This window comes from Suncus etruscus, chromosome 3, assembly GCF_024139225.1.
Source record: "Suncus etruscus isolate mSunEtr1 chromosome 3, mSunEtr1.pri.cur, whole genome shotgun sequence".
Lineage (NCBI taxonomy): Eukaryota > Metazoa > Chordata > Mammalia > Eulipotyphla > Soricidae > Suncus > Suncus etruscus.
Genome location: NC_064850.1, coordinates 14,605,526 through 14,631,432, shown reverse-complemented (window position 1 = coordinate 14,631,432; position 25,907 = coordinate 14,605,526). Strand labels below are relative to the sequence as shown.

General features: G+C 42.3%; 2 protein-coding genes across 2 annotated transcripts in view; both read left to right on the top strand.

The window, feature by feature from the left end:
• The first annotated feature begins 5,149 nt into the window (after nucleotides 1–5,149).
• LOC126003947 (disintegrin and metalloproteinase domain-containing protein 20-like) lies at nucleotides 5,150–7,366 on the top strand. Its single transcript, XM_049770275.1, has one exon. It carries the CDS (start codon nucleotides 5,150–5,152, stop codon nucleotides 7,364–7,366), a length of 2,217 nt encoding a protein of 738 aa, XP_049626232.1.
• Nucleotides 7,367–14,679: 7,313 nt separating this feature from the next.
• SYNJ2BP (synaptojanin 2 binding protein) overlaps nucleotides 14,680–25,907 on the top strand; it is a 50,883-nt gene continuing 39,655 nt past the window's right edge. Inside the window, 1 exon segment of the mRNA XM_049770274.1 lies at nucleotides 14,680–15,073. Within this exon segment, the coding sequence (XP_049626231.1) occupies nucleotides 14,680–15,073 (394 nt within the window).

Sequence of the window (25,907 nt, the reverse complement as noted above, 5' to 3'; positions counted from 1 at the left end):
TTGGGATCTTGCCTTTGCTCATCTTTCCTTCACTCAACTTTTCCTTCTTGCAGTCCTGTGCAGTTAACTCGAGATGCTGAGGATCATACTTGAGATGCTGGGCTGGCCATGTGCAAGGCAAGTGCTTTACCTACTATACTATACTATACTAATATATATAACTCCTATTTTTTTATATTTAGTTTTTGAAGTTTTCTTCTATTAGTTACTAAAAGAAGTATGTTTTGGCCACACCCAGCACACTCAGAGGGTACTCCTTGCTCTTTGCTTCAGAAATAACTCTTGTCAGGCTCAGGGGACCATATGGGATATAGGGGGTTGAACTTGGGTTGACCATAACCCAAATACCCTACTCACTATGCTATCACTCTGGCCCCAAGTAGTACATTTTTTTTCAACAGTAAAATTTTGAACTTTTCCATTTCTTCTTTTGGTTCTTTCAATATTTATTGTGTTATCTCCTGTAGATAATATTTTTGTTTTGTTTTAGAGCCACACCTAGCAAAAGTCAGGGCTTAAACCCTAACTTTAGCCCTACAACTCAGGCATCACTCCTGGAGGTTCTCTGTAGGAAATGGACCATATGTGGTGTCAGGAATCAGATCCTGGTTGTCCACCTGTTAATTATCTATTAATAATTTGTTTACTTTATTTTCCAAAAATTGATTAACAAAATTTAAATTATTCTGGAAGGATCTTTGTTCTCATTTTAGAATCATATTTATTCATCTGGAGCATGTTGAATTACATTCTGATTTCCTTGTGGAGCCAATTAAAACATACTGGTAAAAACATAACAAAACAAAAAACAAAGACAAAACAAAAAACATACTGGTATATCTTTAGATAGGTAGCCTCTTGTAGTATATGTTCCTAGCTGATGTAATTTCAAGGTCTAAGGCTGAGGTATCTTGACTTCTCATACAAGAGAGGTCTGGGTTTTCTTCATGGTAACAGATATGCAGTATAGTCTAATTACTCAAAATTATAATTTTTTTGCTCCTGAAATTCTTTCATTGTCAAAGTGTTCCCCCTTTCAGCGACTTTCTTAGCTATTCTAATAGAGTTTCTACAAATCTATTTTGACTTGAACTGTGATGCTATAAGGCCACAATTAAACCTTTATTTGCTATAAGATTGTCTCTGTGGCTTAAACAGATGGGTGAATCATTGAAGTCCTTCACACATTTGTTCCCTCACCAGATAGGGAACTTGATCTGGTTGGTAACTTAGTGAATTGTGATGTCACTACATGCCTGTTCTCCATTGGACTAGAATTTGGCAGTATGTTTAAGCTGCAGACATGCCCAAACCCACCCCAAAATTCCATCCTTCCCTCTTGGCAACACTCTGTATCAAGCCTTATATCTCTTAAGATCTACTCCACAAGAGAATGATTAATCTAGGAAAAATCCTCTACAGGTATTAGAGGACTGGAGAAATAAATAAGGAACACAAAGACACAGAGGTATGAATTGTCAGAATAAGTGCCAATACTAAGACAGAAATTAAAGGGAAGCGATTGAGAGGATGCTGTCCTAGACATTTACATTGTGTAATAGACCACATTGATTGATTCTTGGCTTAGAAGTTAGAAAATTTCCCAATTTTTGCTGATAATTTTAGTAATTATAAAGGTATATAATGTTACTAATAGCTATACTAGTCATAAGGTCAGGTTGAACTAGTGATTGTTGCTTAGAATTTGGAAGAAGGTTCTCCAGAACTGTGACTCTGTCCTTGGAGAGAAAGGTACTGTGTTTAGGCTTATCTCTCAAGGATCTCAAGGTATTTGGGGAGTATGACTTGGAACATTGATTAAGGGACACTGACTGACTGGTATGGCTTTCCTGGAGAATGGCTCTGTCAAGCTGGTTCTCAGGCTTTTGAGGAAGAGCATAGGTGTCTAACTGGTATTAATACTTTTGATAAGACTTGAAGTGATTTTTGGTGTGGCCACCAACTCATTGTCAGGGTTGGCACCACTGCTAGAGATTCACAGAAAAAAAACAATAGAAAAATGTGTACCAAGTCTCCTGTCCTATCTTTGCCTTGATTCTTCCTCTAGTGCCCTTCTTGACAAAACTGTTCAAAGGACCAGGGAGATAGCACAAAAGGCTGGACACATGCTCTGCTAGCTAGAGATTGGGGTTGGCTTCCGAGAACCTCCATGATCCTCCGAGCACCACTGGGAGTGACCCTGAAGTACTGAACTGAATAACCCCCCCAACTGTGTGCCCCCAACTGACCAAAAGTAATACTCTTGCAGAAACCTTTATATATATGAGGTTTCATCCTTGGCACTACAAAAATACAAGCAATGGTCTTTCCTCCTCGCAAAGATATTGCACATAAACACTTCAGGAAACCAGCTAGCTATGGAGAAATGTATAGATGCAGCTTCTTGGCTCCAACTTTATAGACCAAGTATAGACCAAATTAGAGTTTTGGAGTTTCAAAGCTAGTTTGTAGGGCCCAAAGCAATAGTACAGTGAGTAGGGAGCTTGCCTTGCATGCAGGCAACCTGGTTTTTATCCCTGATGTCTCAGATGTTCCAAAACCTGCCAGGAGTAAACCCTGAGTGCCAAGCCAGGAGTAAGTCCTGAGCACTTACTGGGTGTGACCCAAAGACAAAACCTAAAAACTTAGTTGATAATCAGCAGAATTGTGTTATGGTTCAATAGGGACCAGTGACATCGGACACCAAGTCCCTGTGGTATTTTGATGTTCCCTCTGTTATTTTACTTACTGTGGTCGACCTAGTCTATTTCATTTCACTTATAGTTGTGACTTAATTTTGAGAAATACTGAGGCTCTGGCTGAATTAAGATGGCTTTGAGGGCCCGGAGAGATAGCACAGCAGCATTTGCCTTGCAAGCAGCCAATCCAGGACCAAAGGTGGTTGGTTCGAATCCCGGTGTCCCATATGGTCCCCCGTGCCTGCCAGGAGCTATTTCTGAGCAGATAGCCAGGAGTAACCCCTGAGTGCTGCCGGGTGTGGCCCAAAAACAAAAACAAAAAACAAAACAAGAGGGATTTGAAGTACTTGAGGTTGCTTTGGCAATGGAAGCATTAACTGACCAATGCATAGGAACAGCCCCACACTGCTTGGAGTACTACAATGTTAGAAAGTAAGGGTGGGCTGGAGAAAGAGTACAGGAATAAAGATTTATCTGATCCCCATCAGTTATGATTATTGAGCAACTTCAGTTATGGCTCAAAAACAAGAAAAGGGTCATTTAGTGACACATATTCACCTAATTCATAGTAATATGATATTCACTTAGGACATGTTTTTTCAGAGAATTATCACAGTAATAATACACTTTCCTCAAGGGTTCTTGGCATGAATTTATTCTCTTAGGTTTATTTGAACACATGATACATAGAACACAATATTTCTGACAGTTTTATATAGGTCATTTGTTCCTCTAAAGTGCTTTCCCGTTAGAATTCTCTACCAGTTCAGGCTACTTGTGTCTTAATATCCAGAAATATCTGGCAAATGCCAAATATATGAAGAAATACATGGAGAAGACATTTCCAGCATGATGCTCTCAGGGACGCTATCCTAAGAAATTTCATCTAATGATTTTATCTTACAGAATTATGATTTTTGGGAAAAATCTCTAGGCAGATATGTGTTCCTAGTATGAACCAATTCATTAAAATGTCCCCAAACCACAGTTTCAGTAGACTTATTCCATTCTTGGAGGATGACATATTTTTACTCAAATAAAAAATAATGCTGGGGGGCCGGCGAGGTGGCGCAAGAGGTAAGGTGTCTGCCTTACAAGCGCTACCCAAGGAAGGACCGCGGTTCGATCCCCCGGCATCCCATATGGTCCCCCCAAGCCAGGGGCGATTTCTGAGCGCTTAGCCAGGAGTAACCCCTGAGCATCAAATGGGTGTGGCCCGAAAAACCAAAAAAAAAAAAAAATAATGCTGGGCCGGAGAGGTGGCGCTAGAGGTAAGGTGTCTGCCTTGCAAGCGCTAGCCACGGAAGGACTGCGGTTCGATCCCATATGGTCCCCCCAAGCCAGGGGCAATTTCTGAGCGCTTAGCCCGGAGTAACCCCTGAGCATCAAATGGGTGTGGCCCAAAAAACAAACAAAAAAACTAATGTTGATCACTCTTATTTTAGCATAAAATTGTAATTTATGGGGCCAGAAAGATAGCACAGCAGCACATGGATGACCTGGGTTCTATCTCTGGCATACCTTATGGTCCTCGAGTCTACCAGGACTAATTCTTGAGTGCAGAGCTCTTGAGTGCAGAGCACCATCAGGTGTGGTCCAAAAACAAATAAAAATATGTAATTTACTTGATATTTAAAAGCCAAAGTTAAACTTGGTGAGATGTTTGAACTTACTAGCAGGCCTAATCTGAAAATAACAACACAAATAATGGAACTACACACACACACACACACACACACACACACACACATATATCTTGAATATCTATTGTTCAAGCCTCATGCTAGTTGAATCCACTTATATCTCAAGTTCCTCTCGCCTTCCACTCTCTTTTGGGGGCGGAGGCTTGGGGCCACACTGGTAGCACTCACAGTTTACTCCTGGCTTTGCACTCAAAAATCACTCATGGCAGGCTCGGGGACCATACAGGATGCCAAGGATTGAAATTGGGTCCATCCCAGGTTGGCCATGTGCAAAGCAAATGCACTGTGCTATTGCTCTAGCCTAAGTTCTACTCTTTGTATTATCATCTGCTCCCCCAATCTTTTTTTTGTTTTGCTTTGTTTTGGTTTTGGTTTTGGTTCTTGGGTCACACCCTGCAGCTCTCGGGTTACTCCTGGCTCTATGCTCAGAAATCACTCCTGGCAGGCTCAGGGGACCACATGGGACGCTGGGACTTGAACCACCAATCTTCTGTATGCAAGGCAAATGCCCTACCTCCATGTTGTCTCAGCCCCTGCTCCCCCAATCTTAACCTAAGTCATCTTTCTCTTTTTTTTTTCTTTCCACTTTCAGCACTGCAGTTCCCTTCTGGCCCAACACTTCCATGACACAGATTCATAAAAGTCACCTCTACACTCTCTTCTCCAAGCTGCTCGGCAGGAGAAGTGGGGCCAGCAACCATCACCGCCTCCGTTCTGGACAGATGACTTCCTAATGACACTTCCATAATGGCAGTGGATGAAGAAATAGCGCACTTCAAGGCCATATTTCTCTTACTCGTGCATGGGATGTGTCTGTTCATTTCTGTTCACTCTCAGTCCAGGCCCACCCAGAAAATCTCTTCCCCTGAATTGGTGATCCCCTTGAAGGTGGCTGGCAGAGGCAGAAGTGCCAGGGTTATGGATTCCCTCTCCTACAGCATTCGATTTGGAGGTCAGAGACATGTTATCCACTTGACGGTCAAGAAACACTTGATTTCTAGACAATTCCAAGTGTTCACCTATGTGGACCAGCGAACCCTCCAACAGGACCGGCCTTTTGTTCCTGCTGATTGCTACTATCATGGCTATGTGGAAGGGGTTTCCCAATCCCTGGTTTCTCTCAGTACCTGTTCTGGAGGCTTTCAGGGAATGCTGCTGGTTAATGACCAGGCCTATGAAATCCAGCCAGTTATGTTTTCCTCCACATTTGAACACCTCATGTATAAGATAGACAAAGATGATATGGAATTCCCACCTAAGAGATGCGGGTTGACAGATGAAAAAATAATTCAACAGTTGAGGTTGCTCGAGTCATTTAATTTCACTCTGAGGCAGAGTGCTAATAAGGAATGGTGGACCCACTTGCGATATGTGGAGATGTTCGTGGTTGTGGATCATTACCGATTCCTTCATTCTTACGGTAATGTGTCAGTAGCACAGCAGGAAGTCTTTTATGTTGTCAATATTGTGGATAGTGTGTACCAAGCTCTAACCGTGGAAGTAAGTTTGGCTGAACTTGAAATCTGGAGTTTAGGAAACATCATTCCTATCCTGGACATAAACAAGGTTTTACCAGACTTTGTGCAATGGAAGTTTCAAAATCGCGGTGCAGTGAAGAAACTTGATGCTTCTCATTTTTTTGTAAAACAAGGTTTTGGCAGAGTTCTTGGTCTTGCCTATGTTGGGACAATATGCAGATTTCCTTTTAATAGTGGAGTTGAATCTTTTCCAGACAATAATCGGGTTGCATTTGCATTTACGGTGGCCCATGAGCTGGGTCATAATTTGGGTATGGCACATGATGTCGGATTCTGTTCATGTGAGGTTGATTATTGTATAATGTATCCTTCACGTCAGCTAACAACTAAGTTTAGCAACTGCAGTTATTCCGATTATTGGAACACTGCTCTTCGATCTGGAGATTGTCTTCTCAATCCTCACCAGAGACAAGAGAATAGTGACACGCACTTTTGCGGAAACCTCGTAGTAGAGTTTGGAGAACAGTGTGACTGTGGAACCATATACCAGTGTTCATCTGATCACTGTTGTCGGACGAACTGCACCCTGAAGCCTGGAGCTGAGTGTAGTCAAGGCATGTGTTGCAAAGACTGCAAGTTTTCACCGTCAGGGACTTTATGCAGACAACAGGTCAATGAATGTGACCTTCCAGAGTGGTGTACTGGTCACGACTCTGAGTGTCCTGAGGATACCTTTGTGCAGAATGGAACTCCCTGCAAAAATTCTTCATTGTGCTTTCTGTCCAGATGTACCACTACCCATGACATGCAGTGCAAGGAGCTTTTTGGCAACGATGCAAGGACCGCATCTGAGCAATGCTTCCAAGAAGTCAATATACAAGGAAACCGATTTGGTCACTGTGGTATGACAAATCATCTATATATAGGATGTTCATTTGGTGATATCCTGTGTGGGAGACTTCAGTGTGAAAATGTGAAAGTAATTCCTGATATGACTCAGCATACTACCCTGCATCAGTTTCCCATAAACGGTACCACTTGCTGGGGCACTGATTTTCATCCAGGAATGGGCATACCTGATACTGGTTTAGTGAAAGATGGCACCGACTGTGGCCCAAATATGGTATGCCAGCACCAGAGGTGTATCGGCCTTGATAATTATTGTAATCTTGATGCCTGCCATAATAATGGCATCTGCAATAGTAAACATAATTGCCACTGCTTCCATGGATGGGCACCTCCTCGCTGCAATATCAAAGGTTTTGGAGGTAGTATTGATAGTGGCCCAGCTCCTCAATCTCTAAGGAGAGATAAGTCAAAATTGGCCTACCTGACAATGTTGTGGATCATTCCTGTCACTCTTTTCATTTTATATGGGATTCACTTTAGGAGAGAACATAAACCAAATAAAACCAAGGAGAAGGAAGACCCACAGAAGGAAGAAAAAAAGGATACAGAAAAAAGTACAGGATCTGGAAGAGACTGAAGACTTAAATGAAGGTGTCTGCATCCTTTTTTAAAAGCTGGCGCTTGTTTTTCTTTTACTAGAGAAACATTAGGGCATGGGTAATTGTAAAGAAAAATTAAGGATCCCTCATGTCAGAACAATAAATATTAATATTATGCTAAGTGGGTTCCTAGCTTTTTATTCTTTATTGTTTCAAGCACTATTAACAGTCAGTTTACTATGCCATTTTTTTCCATTTTGTTTCCTAAGCAAGAGACACAGAAAGACACATTTGAAAAATTAACAACTTATCACTTATCTTCAATATTATAGAATCCAAGTATTTGGCATCAAACTTCCATAGGCATGCATCGCCACACCAACCACTGAAGTTTCAATGCCATCCCACCAGGGAAATGACCCGATTCATTCCTTCCACCCTGATTCATCTTTTCCTATTGTTGGTACCATATTTAACGATTCGGTTTAGTTTTGCCTTCCCCCCATTTGTTTGTTTTAATTATCCATATTCTACACATGGTCAAAACTATATTATAATTGAAACATTTTAAAGCCATTACTAATCATTTTTTTTTTGTTTTTATTTTTTTGGGGGTGGTCACACCCAGCAACGCTCAGTGGTTACTCAGGGGTTACTCTATACTCAGAAATCGCTCCTGGCAGGCTGGGGGGACTGTATGGGATGCCGGGATTTGAACCACCATCCTTCTGCATGCAAGGCAAACACCCTACCTCATGCTATCTCTCCAGCCCCTAACAATCAATGCTTAATCATTTTCATGTTTGTGTTCTTAAGATATGATGTCTAAGATATACTTCTACATACTCTTTCTATAGTGCCATTTCTCCTGTATAGGCAGTATCAGAATTGATGAATAAGAAGAGAAGTTTGGGGCCAGAGAGATAGCATGGAGGTAAGGTGTTTGCCTTTCATGCAGGAGGTCATCAGTTTGAATCCCGGCGCCCCATATGGTCCCCGTGCCTGCCAGGAGCAATTTCTGAGCCTGGAGCCAGGAATAACCCCTGAGCACTGCTGGGTGTGACCCAAAAACCAAAAAAAAAAAAAAAAGAGAGAAGTTTACTTGCTAAACTAGTTATTAAAACAGCTCTCTTCATTTTGACTCGGCCATTTACTCACTCAAGTAGCCACATTTTGTTTTGGGTTTCATTTTTGTTGGGTCTATCTGAACTTGTTAAAGTATAAATATCATTTGGCTATTGATAACCTTGGAGATCTGAGTTGCAATTCTTGGTTTTCCAAAGTGGTTCTCAAAAAAATTTTGAGGGCCCAGAGAGATAGCACAGCGGCGTTTGCCTTGCAAGCAGCTGACCCAGAACCTAAGGTGGTTGGTTCAAATCCCGGCATCCCATATGGTCCCCCGTGCCTGCCAGGAGCTATTTCTGAGCAGATAGCCAGGAGTAACCCCTAAGCACCGCCGGGTGTGGCCCAAAAACCAAAAAAAAATTTTTTTTGAAGCAGCAGCTAGTCAATTTTCGCAGAAAAAAAATTAAATTCTTTCTTAACTGGGATTTACAAAGTCATTGATAGTTGAATTTTAGGCATATAATATTTCAGCACCAAGCACATCTTCAGTGTCAACTCCGATCAACAATGTTCCCACACTCCATATCATCTCCCTCACCCTCACCCAAGACCCCCTGCCTGCGATCTTGACAGGCACATTACAAAGTTTTGTGGTTTCTAATTTCTGTCCCCCGGAATTGCATATGATCCCTTGGGCACCTCCAGGAGTGATGCCTAAGCTAGGAGTAAGCCCAAAGCACAGCTGGATATAACCTGTCCCAAAATTATATTATTTTTGTGTCAGTCATACAACTTGACTTGTTATATTGAAGGCATATTAATGTGGACAAATCCAGAAGGCCAGATTGTATAGCCAAAGCATGTTTTCATTTCTTCTGTGACTTTTCATAATAATAATGGAATATATTTATTGTAAGTTATTAAAAATATGAATGTCTGCCTAGGGATATGCTCAGAAGGTGAGTTCGTGTTTCATATGTATGAAATTCTTAGTATCAGGAGGGAAAATGTATAAGGAAGAAAGTGTATGACATTTCTTTCCTTTTTTCAGTTATTTAACTTAGTGCCTCAGATTAAACACTCTTAAAAAAAGAAACCCAGGGGCCGGGCGGTGGCGCTAAAGGTAAGGTGCCTGCCTTGCCTGCGCTAGCCTTGGACGGACCGAGGTTCGATCCCCCAGTGTCCCATATGGTCCCCCAAGCCAGGAGCGACTTCTGAGCACATAGCCAGGAGTAACCCCTGAGCGTTGCCGGGTGTGGCCCAAAAACCAAAAAAAAAAAAAAAAAAAAAAAAAAAAAAAAAAGAAACCCAGACTATCTGATTAAAAGTTGTATTTGTGGGCCCGGAGAGATAGCACAGCAGTGTTTGCCTTGCAAGCAGCCGATCCAGGACCAAAGGTGGTTGGTCCCATATGGTCCCCCGTGCCTGCCAGGAGCTATTTCTGAGCAGACAGCCAGGAGTAACCTCTGAGCACCGCTGGGTGTGACCCCCCCAAAAAAAACCCCCCCAAAAAACAAAAACAAACAAAAAACCAGAAAATTTTGTGGTTTCTGCTTATATGTCAAGTTTTTAGTATTGTTGAGTTCGTGATTTTGTTTTTGTTTTTGTTTTTAGGGGTGGGGGGGGCAAAGTGATCCACTGATCCTCAGGGGTTACTCCTGGCTCTGCACTTAGGAATCATTCCTGGTATGCTCAGGGGACCATATGAAATGCTGGCGATTGAACCCAGGTTGAATGTATGTAAGGCAAGTGTCCTACCCACTGTGCTATTGCTCCAGCCCCTGTACTTTGGATGTATACCTATATGACTTGCCCAATATAACAAGTTCTGATCCCTATTCCTTCCTTACTTCCCTTTCTCTTCTTTCTTCCTATCTTGATTTCTTTCCTTCTCTGTCCTCCTCTTACCTAGGCTCTGGGGTCAAAGGTAATCTAGGCATCCCTTTCCCGTATTTTCTCATCCATTATTCCATAGAGAAGTGAGAGTATCTTGTGTTTGTTTCTCTATTTCACTCAACACGGTAATCTAGGCATCCCTTTCCCGTATTTTCTCATCCATTATTCCATAGAGAAGTAAGAGTATCTTGTGTTTGTTTCTCTATTTCACTCAACACGTTATCTTCCAGTTGCCTTGTGCTTTTGGGCCCCTGGATATATTCCAATAACTTGATTTGCTGGGTTGTGTGGAAGATAAATTTCTATACTTTTTGAGGAATGGCTATATTGTTTTGTTTTGTTTTGTTTTGTTTTTTGTGGTTTTTGGGTCACACCCGGCAGTGCTCAGGGGTTACTCCTGGCTCCATGCTCAGAAATTGCTCCTGGCAGGCACGGGGGACCATATGGGACGCCGGGATTCGAACCGATGACCTTCTGCATGAAAGGCAAACGCCTTACCTCCATGCTATCTCTCCGGCCCCTATATTGTTTTCTAAAAAAGACCAGACCAATCAGCATTTTCTTTCCCCAATACATACTTTGCCACTCGTTGCTTTTCTTTTTGATTAGCTCCAATCTCTCTGGGGTGAAGGGATAATTCATTATTGCATTGATTTGTATTTATCGTCTGATTTGCATTTTGCATGTGCAGTTTTTTTTTTGTTTTGTTTTTTGTTTTTGGCATTTTAGGCCACACCCGGTGATACTCAGGGGTTATTTCTGGCTATGCACTCAGAAATCGCTCCTGGCTTGGGGGACCATATGAGATGCCAGGGGATCCAACGGCAGTCCGTACTAGGCTAGCTTGGGCAAAGCAGATGCCTTACCAGTTGCGCCACTGCTTTGGCCCTGGTCATTTATATTTTTTATAGAAATTTGTTTCTCTTTTAATCATCTTTTAATGGGTTGGCTTATTGGAGGGGAATTGGTGCTCAGGGGTTACTCCTGGCTTTGCACTCAGAAATCACTTCTGGCAGGCTTAGGGGACCATATGGGATACTGGGGATTGAACCTGGGTCGGTTCTGGGTCAGCTGCATGACAAGGCATGGCAAAACATGGCAAGGCAAATGCCTTATTCACTGTGCTTATTCGGGAGGGAGAGCAGCTGAGGGCAAAGGGAGGTTGGACTTTTGGGGCTTCAGCTGAAGTTGCTCAGGGATACTCTAGGCCTTGTACTGAGGTTTGCTCCTAGAGTTGCTGGGAGTGATGCAGTGCCCGGCGTCCAACCAGACTCAGATTGAATGCAAAGCAAGCACTGTGCCTGCTGGACTCGATCTCTGAATCCTAAACAAGCCTTTTTTTTTTTTTTCTTTTCTTTTTTTTTTTTTTGGTTTTTGGGCCACACCCGGCAACGCTCAGGGGTTACTCCTGGCTATGCGCTCAGAAGTTGTTGCTCCTGGCTTGGGGGACCATATGGGACACCAGGGGATCGAACCGAGGTCCGTCCAAGGCTAGCGCAGGCAAAGCAGGCACCTTACCTCTAGCGCCACCACCCGGCCCCTAAACAAGCTTTCTTGACCCAGTCATTGTGTCTGCTTTTATTGGTCCTAGAGTGGCAATGCAACTAACTGTACCTCACAGCAATTACACTTATTACCTCTATTTCCTGAATACACTTATACACATTTTGTTTTATTGCCTTGTGTGTGTGTTTGGTTTCTTTTTCTTAACTTTATAAAAAATTAATTTTCAGGGCCTTCAACATGCAAAATCGGTTCACAGCTCCTGGAGTCCAGCTTTGAAAATCATGACATCTGGGGGCTGGAGCAGTTTCCCCATCATTGGCTCCTTGCCCCAAAGAGCCTTGTCTCCAGGACTTGTTTTTGACTTTATCGTCTGTGTGACTTTGGAATTTTTAAATGAAAAAGCAGATTTTTGGGGGAAGAGAGAAAGAAAGAGAGAGAGAGAGAGAGACAGAGAGACAGAGAGACAGAGAGAGGAGTCAGGAGAGAGAGAGAGACAGAGAGAGAGAGAGGAGGGGAAGAGGAGGGGAGTTTTTGTTTGTTTTTGGGCCACATCTGGCAGCGCTCAGAGGTTACTCCTGGATCTGTGCTTAGAAATCACTCCTGGCAGACAAGGGTTCCATATGGGATGCCAGAAATCGAATCACCTTCTGTCCTGGATTGGCCACATGCCCTAATGCTATACTTTTTCTCTGGTGTCTTTTTAAGTTTTGTGCTTAAAACTTAAAAAGGGGGACTATTTTCAGGTACAGAAAAATAAATGATTCCTCTCTTTAATAGTCTACTAAACTGTTCAAATTTCTTCATTGAAGAATTTTTCTTTTTTTCCCCTCTTTTTTTTGGGGGGGGGCACTCCCTCTCTTTTTAAATTAAAATTTTTACTTTAGTTTGTGCCATCCCTAACAGTGCCCAGAGTCTACTTCTCATCTGGAATTAACCCACCACATTGTATGATGCATGGTACATACAGTGAGATATGGATTTATTCCAGGCCTCCTGCATGCAAAGCACATACTCTAACCCATTGAACCATTTATCAGATCCCACTAATAGTTTGCTTACATTTCTTTTACCTGCTTCCTGATTCACCCATTTCCTTTTCCACGTAAAACTTTACTGAAACAGCGTGATTTACAAAGTTGTTCATAATACAGTTATTTCAGATATTAACTATTCCAACCCCAGTCCCACCACGAACTGTGACCGACCTTTCCTCCATCAGTGTCCCAATTTATTCATCCATTTCCCCCAACCCCTACCTGCCTGCCCCCTTAGCAGGTATAAAATAATTTGCTTTATATTGCTTGTTACAAAATATATCTGAATTTCAGTGTTACTGAATAACTACTGAAGGTACTGTCTGAAGATTTGTTGAACTGTTAGGTGCTAATTCATCAATTGAGCTTAGTTTACCCACTTTTTTTTTCAGTATTGATTTTTTTTTTTTTGTGCCAGTCATTAAGTCCAGACAGTGATCTATGGGAGGCATTTCCTCTACCATTGACCTATACCCCTAAACTTCTCCCGTTTATTTGATCTCTCCTCTGGTATTCCACTATCACTTACCTGTAATTACTTTTTCTTTTTGTAATTACGTTTTCACTGGTCATACTCTGCTTATCATTATCATCACCATCATGACTGGTTTTGCCAGTTGAATAAATACATGTTGAAGATCAGAAGTGATATCTGAGTTGGATATTGAGAAATCAGTTGCTTTCAATTTTATTTTTTGTGATCCTTTCAACTTTTCAATGAGCTTATTTTTTTTCAGATGGAGAAATGGGTGCTGTTATCTGTGCAAAATCTGGAAGAATATGGAACAAAAACTTGAGATAAGATCTTCTGACAATTTCTAGTGTCCTTTCTTCCTTCTCTTTCTTCTTTTTGGGGTACACCCAGTGATGTTCAGGGGCACACCAAGCTCTGTGCCTTACTCCAAGCTGGAAGTACTTGCTTACCACAGAGATATAGAAGTTTATTTTTTTCCTCTGGACAATGTCATCTAACTAAAACACTCCAAGGGTTTAAGTCCTCTATCCTGAAAACTTGCACATAAGGCAGTAACTGCCTGCAAATGCTTCCCTGAAAGGAGTGACGTTTTTGATGTTGCAACCTAGTAGATTTTGCCTCTGAGGAACACCCTAGCCTAGCTCCAGTTTCCAAGTAATGAAAGAGTTCATTTTGATTGATATTAATAGTAATAATGATTATAACAACACCATTGTAATTATATTTATACTATAAATGTATAAATTACATAATATAAATACTACATATAATTTTTATTATCATTATTATTTTGCTTGATTTCATTTCCAATTTCATGAGTATTGTCTGAGATGGCAGGAGATTTTTCTTTCTCCTTTCCTTTTCTTTCCTCTCCTTTCCTTCTTTCCTTTCTTTTCCTTTTCTTTCTCCTTTCCTTTCCTTCCCTTCTTCCCTTTCCTTCCCTTCCCTTTCCCTTTCTTTTCCTTTCCTCCCCTTTCCTCTTTCCTTTCCTTCCCTTTCCCTTACCTCCCCTCCCCTCTCCTCTTCCCTCTTCTTTCTTTCCTCTCCTCTTCCCTTCCTCTCCTCTTCCCTCTCCTCTTTCTTTCCTCTCCTCTTCCCTCTCCTCTTTCTTTCCTTTCCTCTCTTCCCTCTCCTTTCTTCCCTCTCCTCTTTCTTTCCTCTCCTCTTTCTTCCCTCTCCTCTTCCCTTCCTCTCCTCTTCCCTCTCCTTTCTTTCCTCTCCTCTTCCCCCTCCTCTTCCCTTCCTCTCGACCCTTCCCTTCCTCTCCTCTCTCCTCTTTCTTCCCTCTCCTCTTCCCTTCCTCTCCTCTTTCTTTCCTCTCCTCTTTCCTTCCCTTTCCTTTCCCTCCCCTTCCCCCTCCCCCCTTCCCTGGCCGATGAAGGTGGTGGCGACGGTGATGGTTGCTGTGTGTGTGGGTGGTGGTGGTGGTGGTGGTGGGCGGGCCTCGCAACGCGCCCGCGGCCGAAACGACAACTCCCAGCATGCCCCGCGCCCGCTTCCGCCGCCGGGACTTCCGCTTCCGGTCCGGGCGGGACGGCGGCGGTGGCGGCGGCGGCGGCGGCGGCGGCTTCGGGGCGTCGCTGAAACCGAAAGCGCCGCGCTCGCTCGCTCGCTCGCTCGCTCGGCCGAACCCGTTCCCCTTCCTCTCACCTTCGCCGCGACCCCGGACTCAGGCCGCGCGCGAGCCATGAATGGCCGGCTGGACTCCGAGTCGCAGCTCCGGGCCCGCGTCCGGGAGGAGGAGATCAACCTGACCCGCGGCCCCGCAGGTAGGTAGGACGTTGCCCGCAGGCGGCCGGGGGCCTCGAACCCCGGACCCGGGCCTCGGCTCGGAGGGGACGCCCCGTGGGGGGTGGGGTCAGGGGTCCCCCAGGCGCACGCACTCCCTCCTGCCTGCCTGCCCTTCCCTCTCCTAGGGCCTGCGAGCACTGTGGGGCGAGCACCCCTACTGGGTGCTAGTCTTGCCCTGCCCTGGCTTCTGCAAATGTCCTCGAGCCTTAACTGGAAAGTCCACGCAGGGCCAGAAGACGACCTTGAGGAGTCTGCTAAGAGCTTGCCCTTACCCTGCTCTGCCTCTGCTTGCTTTATTTATTCCTTTATTTACTTATTTATTTATTTATTCTTAGTTTTAGGGGTCACACCGGCAGTGTTCAGGGGTTCCTCCTGTCTCTGCACTCAGAAATCACTCCTGGCAGGCACAGGGGACCCATATGGGATGCTGGAATTCAAGCCCTCGTCCTTCTGCATGCCAGGCAAACGCTCTACCTCCATGCTATCTCTCCGGCCCCTGGAAATGACTTTTAATTTTTTTGTCAATAGTTTTAACAATATCAAGAGAAGCCCAGAGCACTGCCAGGGTAACTAACCCCTTAGCCTTGTTGGGTCCAAGCAACAATCTGAAGATGGGAAGATCTGCACAATTGGGAGGGCTCGCTAGGTCTCCTGAGTCCTGCATTGGAGCCCTGCCCCACCGAAAAACAACAAAAAAAAGCCCTTGCTTATATATATATATATATATTTTTTTTAATAAATCGAGTCCTAGGCCCCCACCCCTTTGGAAATTTGAGTATTCAGATGTGCAGGGACTTCCCCTCTTACTTGTTTCTCTCTGACCTCTGCTGTTCTGTCCCCCCTCGATTGATGCCACCAGGCTTTTAGCATTCTTAGCAGGTGCGTCCTCCTAGACTTGCTTGGCTTTCCTTTTCTTTCCACCCGGCCAGTAGGCCTCTTAAGAACTTTGACCTTGAGATTTTATTTATTTATTTTCATGCAAACCTGCTAGCTTCTCCTCGCATCTGTTTCTTCCTGGTAGGCAAACCCGACTGATGCTTGCCTGAGTTTCTTTCTCATCTCTAAGTGGTGCCTGATGGATAGGATCCTCTTCTTGGGGTTAGGAAAGGATGTATACACACATACATGCATGTATGTAGGACATCTAGGACATTGCCTGACCCAAGGCAAATAAATGTTAGGCAATTGGTGTCATTAGCGTTGATTATCTTGCTAGACTGGACCAGGACAATCCTACGTGACAGTTATTCTATAGAGTCTCTTCAGTAGGTTGTTAAGTGATTTATATCTCTGAAGTGTTTCTAAGAGCCTTCCGCTCCCTTCTCTTTCCATCACTGCTACCCAGAACCGTTCATCGTCTTTGTCATTTGAAAGTTTGCAAGAACTCGACTTTGGCTCACTTTATAAAGCAATCATTGACAGAATCATCCATACTTTGCCATTTTTCCTGTTATATGAAAAAAATGGAAGGCTGCTAGTAATGATACTATAAGTCATTACTATGTTGCATGGTTTACTGTCGTACTTCATGTGACATTTTTTTGATCAGTTTGTTTAATATATTTCCATGTCTCCTAGATTCACTTTTTTCCCATTTTATGTAAATTTTTCCTTTTTCTTTTTTTAAATCTCCCATCCTCATTGATATCCAGGGCTTCTCTCACTTGGGAGGCAGCTGCTCGCTCTCCCACTGAGCTTCACTCTTCCCTAATTTTTTTTTGGCTTTTGGCTCCATCTGGGGTTACTTCTGGCTCTGCACCCAGAAATAACTCCTGGCAGGCTTGCGGAACCATAGGGGAGGCTGGGGATTGAACTGGGTTGGCTGCATGTAAGGCAAACACCCTAACTGCTGTACTATTGCTCGGGCCCATCTTTGCCTAAGTTTTATTGACTTATGAGAGTAACATGAAAAATTATTTTTTAACCAAAATTTGTTTATCTGTACTTCTCATCTATTGATACTTGTTTGTCCTCTGGGGCCAATTATAAACAATGGTAATTTGCTTTTCATTGCATTGCAAATATTTTTAAGGCATCTGGTTGATCTGCTTTGGTTTTATCTCATTGCTTCAATATCTCTGTTACATTAGCTATTTTATTATGTAGTTTGAGGTTTGGTTCTGGTCTCTTGCTTTAGAACTTTTGTTTCCAGACTCTCCTGAATATAGCATAGAGAACTCTGATATTATCTTTCATGCTTGTAAGGTAGCTTTTAAGTTCAACATATTATCAAATACTACTTCACCTTGCTTGATGAAGTTTGGTTTGTGCAATTGTACTGCTTAGTTCAACTTGCTATTCACTAAACTTTGTATTTTGGGGTAAGTTAGGGTGTGGCTGCCAGGCAGCGCTCAAGGGGGGCCCAAGGTCACTTCAGGAAGCTGGGCAGGGTGGTTGAATTCTAAGGCAGATCTGCCGTGCCAGTGACCCTCAGGACCACCTAAGAGATGCTCGGGATGGGGTTCACAAAAATTTCTAGTCCTGATGATCTCGCAGAACTAATGTTCTTTGTGTTGGTTTTTTTTTTTCTTTTTTTTTTTGCCACTGAGAGCAGCAAACTGAGTAAGAATTATAACAGGGATCAAGGAGAGAGTTCAGAGTTCTGGAGCACATGCAAGGACAAGCATTAGGCTTTCAATCTGATCTCTGATATGAAGTCTTCACCTTTCCCACTCCTGCCAGCACCACTAAGCACCTTGATGGCTTTCAGTATTCCTGGATGCTAACAGCCTGCATCAGTGCCATGCGCATTGAAGTATTTTTCCTATTGGTGACTATCAGAATGAGTTGGAGCCCCTGAGAACTGCTCCCTACCCATGCAAAATGAAAAAAGTATTTATATTGATGTAGTATTTTTACCTAGAAATTAATTTGTATATCCATTTTTCAGAGTGAATCATTATTATTTATTATTATTGTTATTACTTATTATTATTACTTTGGTTTTTGGATCATACTCAGTTGCGCTCAGTAGTTAGTTGCTCCTGGCTCTGTGCTCAGAAATCGCTCCTGGCAGGCAGAGGACCATACGGGACGCCAGGGATCAGACCCAGGTTCATCCCGGGTCAGCCTTGTGCAAAGCAAACGCCCTATCACTATGCTATCGCTCCAGCCCCCATAGGGAATTATTTTATCACTCTCTGTGGCATCTTTAGTTCTTCTGAGTATTGCCCAACCCTGCTCATATAATTGTGAGCCACAAATTCAGTATTAAACTCAGATAAAGGAAATACTCTATCACCTCCTAGATTATTTGACTAATGTGTGATACTTCTAAGATATCCTGTAATTCAGTTTTTCTTCGTTGTGTCATAATGAAGATAGATAGGGTAATTGTTACTAGGAAATTCAGTAATTTTGATAATTCTGTAGAATTTTTTGTTTTGTTTTGTTTTGGGGTCACACCCGGCAGTGCTCAGGGGTTGCTCCTGGCTCTAAGCTCAGAAATCGCTCCTGGCAGGCTTGGGGGACCTATGGCATGCCGGGATTCGAACCACTGTCCTTCTGCATGCAGGGCAAATGCCCTACCTCCATGCTTTCTCTCCAGCCCCAGAATTTTTTGTTTGTTTTTTTGTTTTCAGGCCATACTTGGTGGTGCTCAGGGTTTATTCCTGGCTCTGTGCTCAGGGATCACTTCTTGTGATGCTCCAGGGACCTAGATAGTACTAGATATTGAACCCAGGTAAGCCAAGAGCCTTACCTGCTATACTATCTTTCCGGCCCAATCTTGTTTTAGTGTACAGAAGTATGGAAACCTTCTAGTCCTAAATATCCACTTCTGTTTGTAGGCAGCTTTCATCTCTCTTCATCTGTGTATGATATTTTATGCAAGAATCAGATAATTTCATCAGGCAACTGCAAGAAAATGTCTAAATATGTTTGCCTTTTGTGTGTCTCTGTGTTCTGTCAGAGGCAAGAATTCAACAGTATATCAAAAGAATCAGACATCATGTGCTTCATCCCCCAGGGCTGAAAAGCTGATTCAGTATATGCAAATCAATGAATATAATCACCAGACTAACAGAAGGAAAGATAAAGATCATAATGACTATATCAGTTGACAGAGAAAACTTGTAAAATTTAACAGCATTTATGAGAAAAAAATACTTCAAAATTGGGATAGAAGAAGCATACCTCAAGATAGTGATGCCTGCTTTCAATAAATCCCATTTCAGTGAAGTCAATAGCATACTCAGTGGTGAAAACTGAAAACCTTCTGAGATCAGGTGCAAGGCAAAGTTCTGTCTACTTTCTCCACTCATATGGCTCTTATTCAGTATAGTTTTGGAAGTCCTTGCCACAGCAGTCAGATAAGAAAAACGAATCAAAGGAAGCCAAATTGGGACAAAAAGAGGTAAACTATATGCAGGTGATATGGTAATATATATATAAAACCCTAAAGAATCCACACAGATATTTTGGAATTTAAGCATCTTACATGACTTAACTCAATCCACAGTTGAAAAGTTTGAATATTTATTGTTGAGAGAGGTGAGGTCATATCAAGGGGGAATGGAAGAGAAAGACACCCCGTTAAAAACCCAGTGTGGAAGCCTCCACTGACTAGTTTTATACTTCTTGTTTGACCCAGGTCTGTTGCTAATATTTTTCTCCTCTGTTTCCTCATGTATCAAATAGATCTAAAATCAAGATGTTATCTCCTTTTCCTTGATTATATGAAGTTCACAGAGTTTATAATCCCTGGGAGACTTGTTCAGGCGTAAAAAGTTAAATCTCATGAAAGATGCTGACAGTTAAGGGCTATGGTGACCATTATGTAATGGGACGGTGAAGGAAGTATAGAGGGGAGTGTATTTATCCAATTGTGTGGTGAAAAGTTCCAAGAATGGAGCCCTGGCTGAAGGTCAGATAGTTAATACAAAATGAATCCTTATTTGGCTAGAGGACTGGGGATGGTCTGAACAATAATAGAAAAAGAAAATAAGTAAAACAGTTTCTGAAGTCAGGGAATAAATTAAACTGGACAGAAAGAAGAGTTTTTATTTTAGAAGAATTAAAAAGAAAATGAGGATAGGCAATAATATAATTACTTAGCATATGACTGCTTTAGATGGGACACTGGTTTGAACCCTGGCATATAGTAGTCAGTAAATGTTTATGAATTAACTCAGTTAACTGATGATTAGGAGAAAAATATAATAGAACGTTGTCATAAGAACCCCTGACATTGGGGCCGGGTAGGTGGCGCTGGAGGTAAGGTGTCTGCCTTGCAAGCGCTAGCCAAGGAAGGACCGCAGTTCGATCCCCCGGCGTCCCATATGGTCCCCCCAAGCCAGGGGCGATTTCTGAGCACATAGCCAGGAGTAACCCCTGAGTGTCAAACGGGTGTGGCCCAAAAACCAAAAAAAAAAAAAAAAAAAAAAACCCTGACATCGCGTTTTAGCTTTCAAGGAGTCATAAACAAGATTCTTCAACTAAATCTTAAACTGTTAAGAGAGAAAGACTGACTTTGGGTATAAAGTGCTGTAGTGCAGCATTCTTCAACCTTTGCAACTGGGAAAATAAAATTACTGACTGATAGCTCTGACAAAAACCCCTAATATAAATAGTATTTTATTGAGTTGTTAAATCCAGTGTTAAAATTTATAGATATTGGCTAGTCCAACATTTGTTTCTGCTTCAAAACTGGATCATTATATATATATATATATGATTGGAACATTTTTTTTCTGAGAGATAAAGCACAGCAATAATACCCATTTGATTAAAAATATAATTTCACACAACTAGGTATTGGAAAAATGATTAAAAAAATTGGATGGCTTTGTAAGTTATAGATATTCTTTTTTTTTTTTTTTTTTTTTTTTTGGTTTTTGGGCCACACCCGTTTGACACTCAGGGGTTACTCCTGGCTATGTGCTCAGAAATCGCCCCTGGCTTGGGGGGACCATATGGGACACCGGGGGATCGAACCGCGGTCCTTCCTTGGCTAGCGCTTGCAAGGCAGACACCTTACCTCCAGCGCCACCTACCCGGCCCCAGATATTCTTTTTTTAAGTGCTATCCACTGGCTGCATTGTATGCCTGGACATCAGAGTGACATCAGAAGGCAACTTAATGAGCTTTTCTTTTTCAGTCAGTATTTGTTTTTTAGAAAGGTAAGTCAACATGATTTTTAGTTAATTTTCAAAATGTAATTAATCCATCTTGAGGAAGAGATTTCCTTTATGATGATCCTCTTTTTCAGGGAAGTAATGAGATTTTGGGTAAGGCCCTTAACTATTGAAGTATGTTGAATCCTGAGCGATGCTCAGAGACTATTTCTGACTCTGCACTCAGGACTCACACTGAATGGGTTCAGAGGACCATGTATGCCTGGGATTGAGCCCAGGTTGGCCATGTACAAGGCAAGTGCCCTCACCACTGTACCAGTTATTACTCTGACCCTGCCAGCTAATTTTTAAGCCCATCTGTTTATCTCTCAATGTAAAAAATATTTGTACAAGAACCCTAAATAGAAATATTCAAGTTTGTTATATGCAGTATCATATGCATAGCTTAGCCATTCATTCCTCATTTAATAAGAGCTCTCTCTCTCTCACAAACAGAAACTGCTTTTTCCTCCATTTGAAAAGATACAGATGCCCTCTGGATAGTTACCTATATACTCGAGTATAAACCGAGTTTTTTCGGCACAAAATTTGTGGCTTATACTTGGGTCATACAGGTTATTTGTTTTGGTGTGCACGCACCAAATCAAATGCACATAGTCTCCAGTTGTCTTGTACCTTCTGCTGGAGGTGGTGGTGCTTCAGCTCAGTCCACAAGTCCCAACTGAGCTGAAGAGGTAGGGGGCTGAGCTGAACTGGATGCCACTGGACTATTTAACCCACCAATATTCTGTGCTTTGTATGAGACTGACAGCAGTGATGATGATATCTGCGAACTCAGTGATGATGGCAGTGTCTATGCCGATAACCTCACATCAGATACAGCTGAATCTCTGTTTGGACATACAGATGATGATGATGAGGAGGAGGAATCCAGTTTTGAAGGATTTTAACCATTGTGATTTAGCTTGACTACCTGTTAAGCTACGGTCTTCTGCACTTTATTTAAAGTTTGAAAGTTATTGTTGCTAGTTTACAGTTTTTCTTTAGCAATAAATATTGAAAAACATTCAACCTACTGATTCCTCAGTTGTAACTGTTTTGGGTATATACTTTTATTTTTGAAATTTACCAGTGGCTGCTGCATTTTCCACCTCGGCTTATACTCAATCACTAAGTTTTCCCAGTTTTTAGGGTAAAATTAGAGGGGGTCGGCTTATACTCAGGTCAGCTTAATACTTGAGTATATATGGTACCTTATTTCTGGGTAGAGATGATGGTAGTTGGAGTGCAGACTCTTGCATAATATTGCTGTTATGAACAGCCTGGAGCTCGCAGTTTGACTTGGGATTTTATTAAAGATCTTCACTATATCAGTCATCACTGTTTAGTTCAGCAGAAAGCTTCTTTTCTGTGATGTGCTCTTAACTGAATCATACACTGATTCAGCAAAACTTCTGAATGTTCAACTTTTATTTTTGCAGTTCTTCCTGAGTGATATTCTGTCAGACCCACGCAGTGTTGGGACACAGTTCCATGCCTTTCCTCTATACACGTTTGCTCCCTGCTCTTGAAAGCACTCTTGTAGAGCCTTAAATGTCTGCGAACTTGTGATCCATCTGGATATTAGACAAAGCAACAAAGACCTTCCCTTTAAGTCTTCATCTTCCCTGTGTCTCAGGAAGCAAAGTAGAACATGGTTCTACATTGTTCTTATCAATTGAATCAAGCCGAATTGCAAAACTTGTCCATTTCTTTATCCCCTGTGCTATCTGTGTTGTTGTTGTTGTTGTTTTTTAAATCTGCTCTGACTTGCCTAGGGGATTGTGTTTGAAAAAGTAGAAGACTGATGTTTTTATTCGCTCAATTTTATAAAGGTACTGTGATTTACAATAATGTTAACAATGGTTTTGTGCATACATTGTTCCAACACGATATCCTCCATTGGAGAGCCCTTTTTTCTCCACTCAAGTACCCCTCTCCTCCTATCCCTTTGGTGAACTCAGTCCTATAGACTACCTCTCTAGAAGACTTTTTAAGTTTTAGGAAGAGGAGTTTGATCATTTTATTTTGGCTCTGTGTCTGAGGTTCACTCCTGGTAGTGTTCAGGGAACCTGCGCAATGCCAGGTATGAAACTGAGTGTGCAAGGCAAGTGCCTTTATACTCTGTACTTTCTCTTTGGCCCTCTGATGGTTTCTTTTAAGGTTTGTGTACTTGAATCTTAGATAAGAAATTTTTTTTTTTTTTTGGTTTTTGGTTTTTGGGTCACACCTGGTAGTGCTCAGTGGTTACTCCTGGCTCCATGCTCAGAAATCGCTCCTGGCAGGCTCAGGGGACCATATGGGATGCCGGGATTCGAACCACTGATCTTCTGCATGCAAGGCAAATGCCTTACCTCCATGCTATCTCTCCGGCCCCTATCTAAGAAATCTTAATTATGCCAAGATAAAGACTTTCTCCTATGCTGCATATTGGAAATTTTATAGATTTGGTTTTATGCTGTTATGTGATCCACTTTTTTTTTTCATTCCTGTGTGATGCTCAGAGGTTAAAATGTGCATCTCTATTTTTTACTTATTTATTTTTAATATCTTTTTTTTTTTTTTTTTTTTTAGTTTTTGGGCCACACCTGGTGGCGTTCAGGGGTTACTCCTGGCTATCTGCTCAGAAATAGCTCCTGGCAGGCATGGGGAACCATGTGGGACGCCAGGATTCGAACCAACCACCGTAGGTCCTGGATCGACTGCTTGCAAGGCAAATACCGCTGTGCTATCTCTCTGACCCCTATTTTTAATATCTTTAAGCAGTGTGGTGAGAAACTTGTTTGTGGTTGGGTTTCAGTCATAAAAAGTACACCCCACTTCACCAGTGCAACCTTCCTGCCACCACCAATGCCCCTCTCTCTTTCCTCCCCCATTTTGAATTTTATTTTTTTTTTGGTTTTTGAGTCACACCCAGCAGCACTCAGGGGTTACTCCTGGCTCCATGCTCAGAAATCGCCCCTGGCAGGCTCGGGGGACCATATGAAATGCTGGGATCCGAACCACCGTCCTTATGCATGAAAAGCAAACGCCTTACCTCCATGCTATCTCTCCAGCCTTGTTATTTTGAATTGTTTTTGCTTATATTTTGCATGAAACATTGAATTTATAATTCATTTATAATTGTTCAAACATTTCATTAAAATATTAGTCATTTTACATTGAAATACATTATTATTTAAAAAATTGATATTGCAGTCCCAATATTGGCTGTTCTTATGCAAATATGGTATGTTAATAACTTTTTAAATATTGAAATAATAATGTTAGTCTTCCAGCTTTGTTCTTTTTTCCAAGATAGTTGGATTGTTCTAAAATAGAGCTTTAAGAATATGTTTCCAGGGGCAGTGAAGTGGCGCTAGAGGTAAGGTGTCTGCCTTGCAAGCACTAGCCTGCGGTCCGATCCCCAGGAGTAACCCCTGGGCATCAAACGGGTGTGGCCCGAAAAACCAAAAAAAAAAAAGAGTCAAGTATTAGGGGCAGAAATGATAGCACAGCAGGTAGGGTATTTGCCTTGCACATGGTCAAACTATTCGATCTCTGGCAATCCATATAGTCCTGGGAGTCTGCCAGGAATAATCCCTGATCCACCTAGTGTAAAAATAAAAAATAAAGAGGTCAAAAATTAGAGCTGGAGGTATAGTACAGTAGGTAGAAGTAGGACATATACTTTGCATGTAGTCAAGTTCGATCCTGGCATTCATATGGTTCTTGAGCCCGCCCCCCAAAATAAGTTAAATATTAGGTCCAGAAAGATAGTACAAAAGGGCCCGGAGAGATAGCACAGCGGCGTTTGCCTTGCAAGCAGGCGATCCAGGACCAAAGGTGGTTGGTTCGAATCCCGGTGTCCCATTCTCTCTCTCTCTCTCTCTCTCTCTCTCTCTCTCTCTCTCTCTCTCTCTCTCTCTCTCTCTCTCTCTCTCTCTCTCTCTCTCTCAAAAAAAAGAAAAAAAAAACAAAAACAAAAAAAAAAAGATAGTACAAAAGTTAAGGCCCAAACCCCCACCCCCAAAAAAAGAATATGTTTCCAGGTTCAGGAATCTAGCTAAAGAATGTTTACAATATGAGGGGCCAGAGATAGTATGGAGGTAGGGCATTTGCCTTGCATGCAGAAGGATCGTGGTTTGAATTCCGGCATCCCATATGGCCCCGCGAGCCTGCCAGGAGCGATTTCTGAGCATAGAGCCAGGAGTAACCCAGAGCACTGCCGGGTGTGACCCAAAAACCAAAAAAAAAAAAAAAAAAAAAAAAAAGAACTTTCACGATATGAGGGAGTGAGGTGATAGCACAGCAGGTATGGTGTTTTGCCTTGATGCAGCTGAACCAGGTTCAATCCCTGGCATCCCATATGGTCCCTGAACCTGCCAGGAATAATTTTTGCTTTTAGGACCACATCCTGTGATACTCAGGGGTTCCTCCTGGCTATGCGCTCAGAAATCGCTCCTGGCTTGGGGGACCATGTGGGTTGCTAGGGGATTGAACCACGGTTTGTCCTGGGTTAGTGCGTGCAAGACCTACCGCTCGTGCCACCGCTCTGGCCCCAGGAATAATTTCTGAGCACTGAGCGAGGAGTAACCCTGAGTGTTGTCAGGTATAGCCCCAAAACAAACAAAAAAGAATTCTTGTGATACAGAATAGACAGATATGGTGTGTTTCATGGTCATCTGAGAACCTCTAGGAATAAGCCTGAGCAGAGCAG

Bases quoted from the DNA above. Each gene is read 5' to 3' on its own strand.
- LOC126003947 (XM_049770275.1), top strand. From the start codon at position 5,150: ATGGCAGTGGATGAAGAAATAGCGCACTTCAAGGCCATATTTCTCTTA.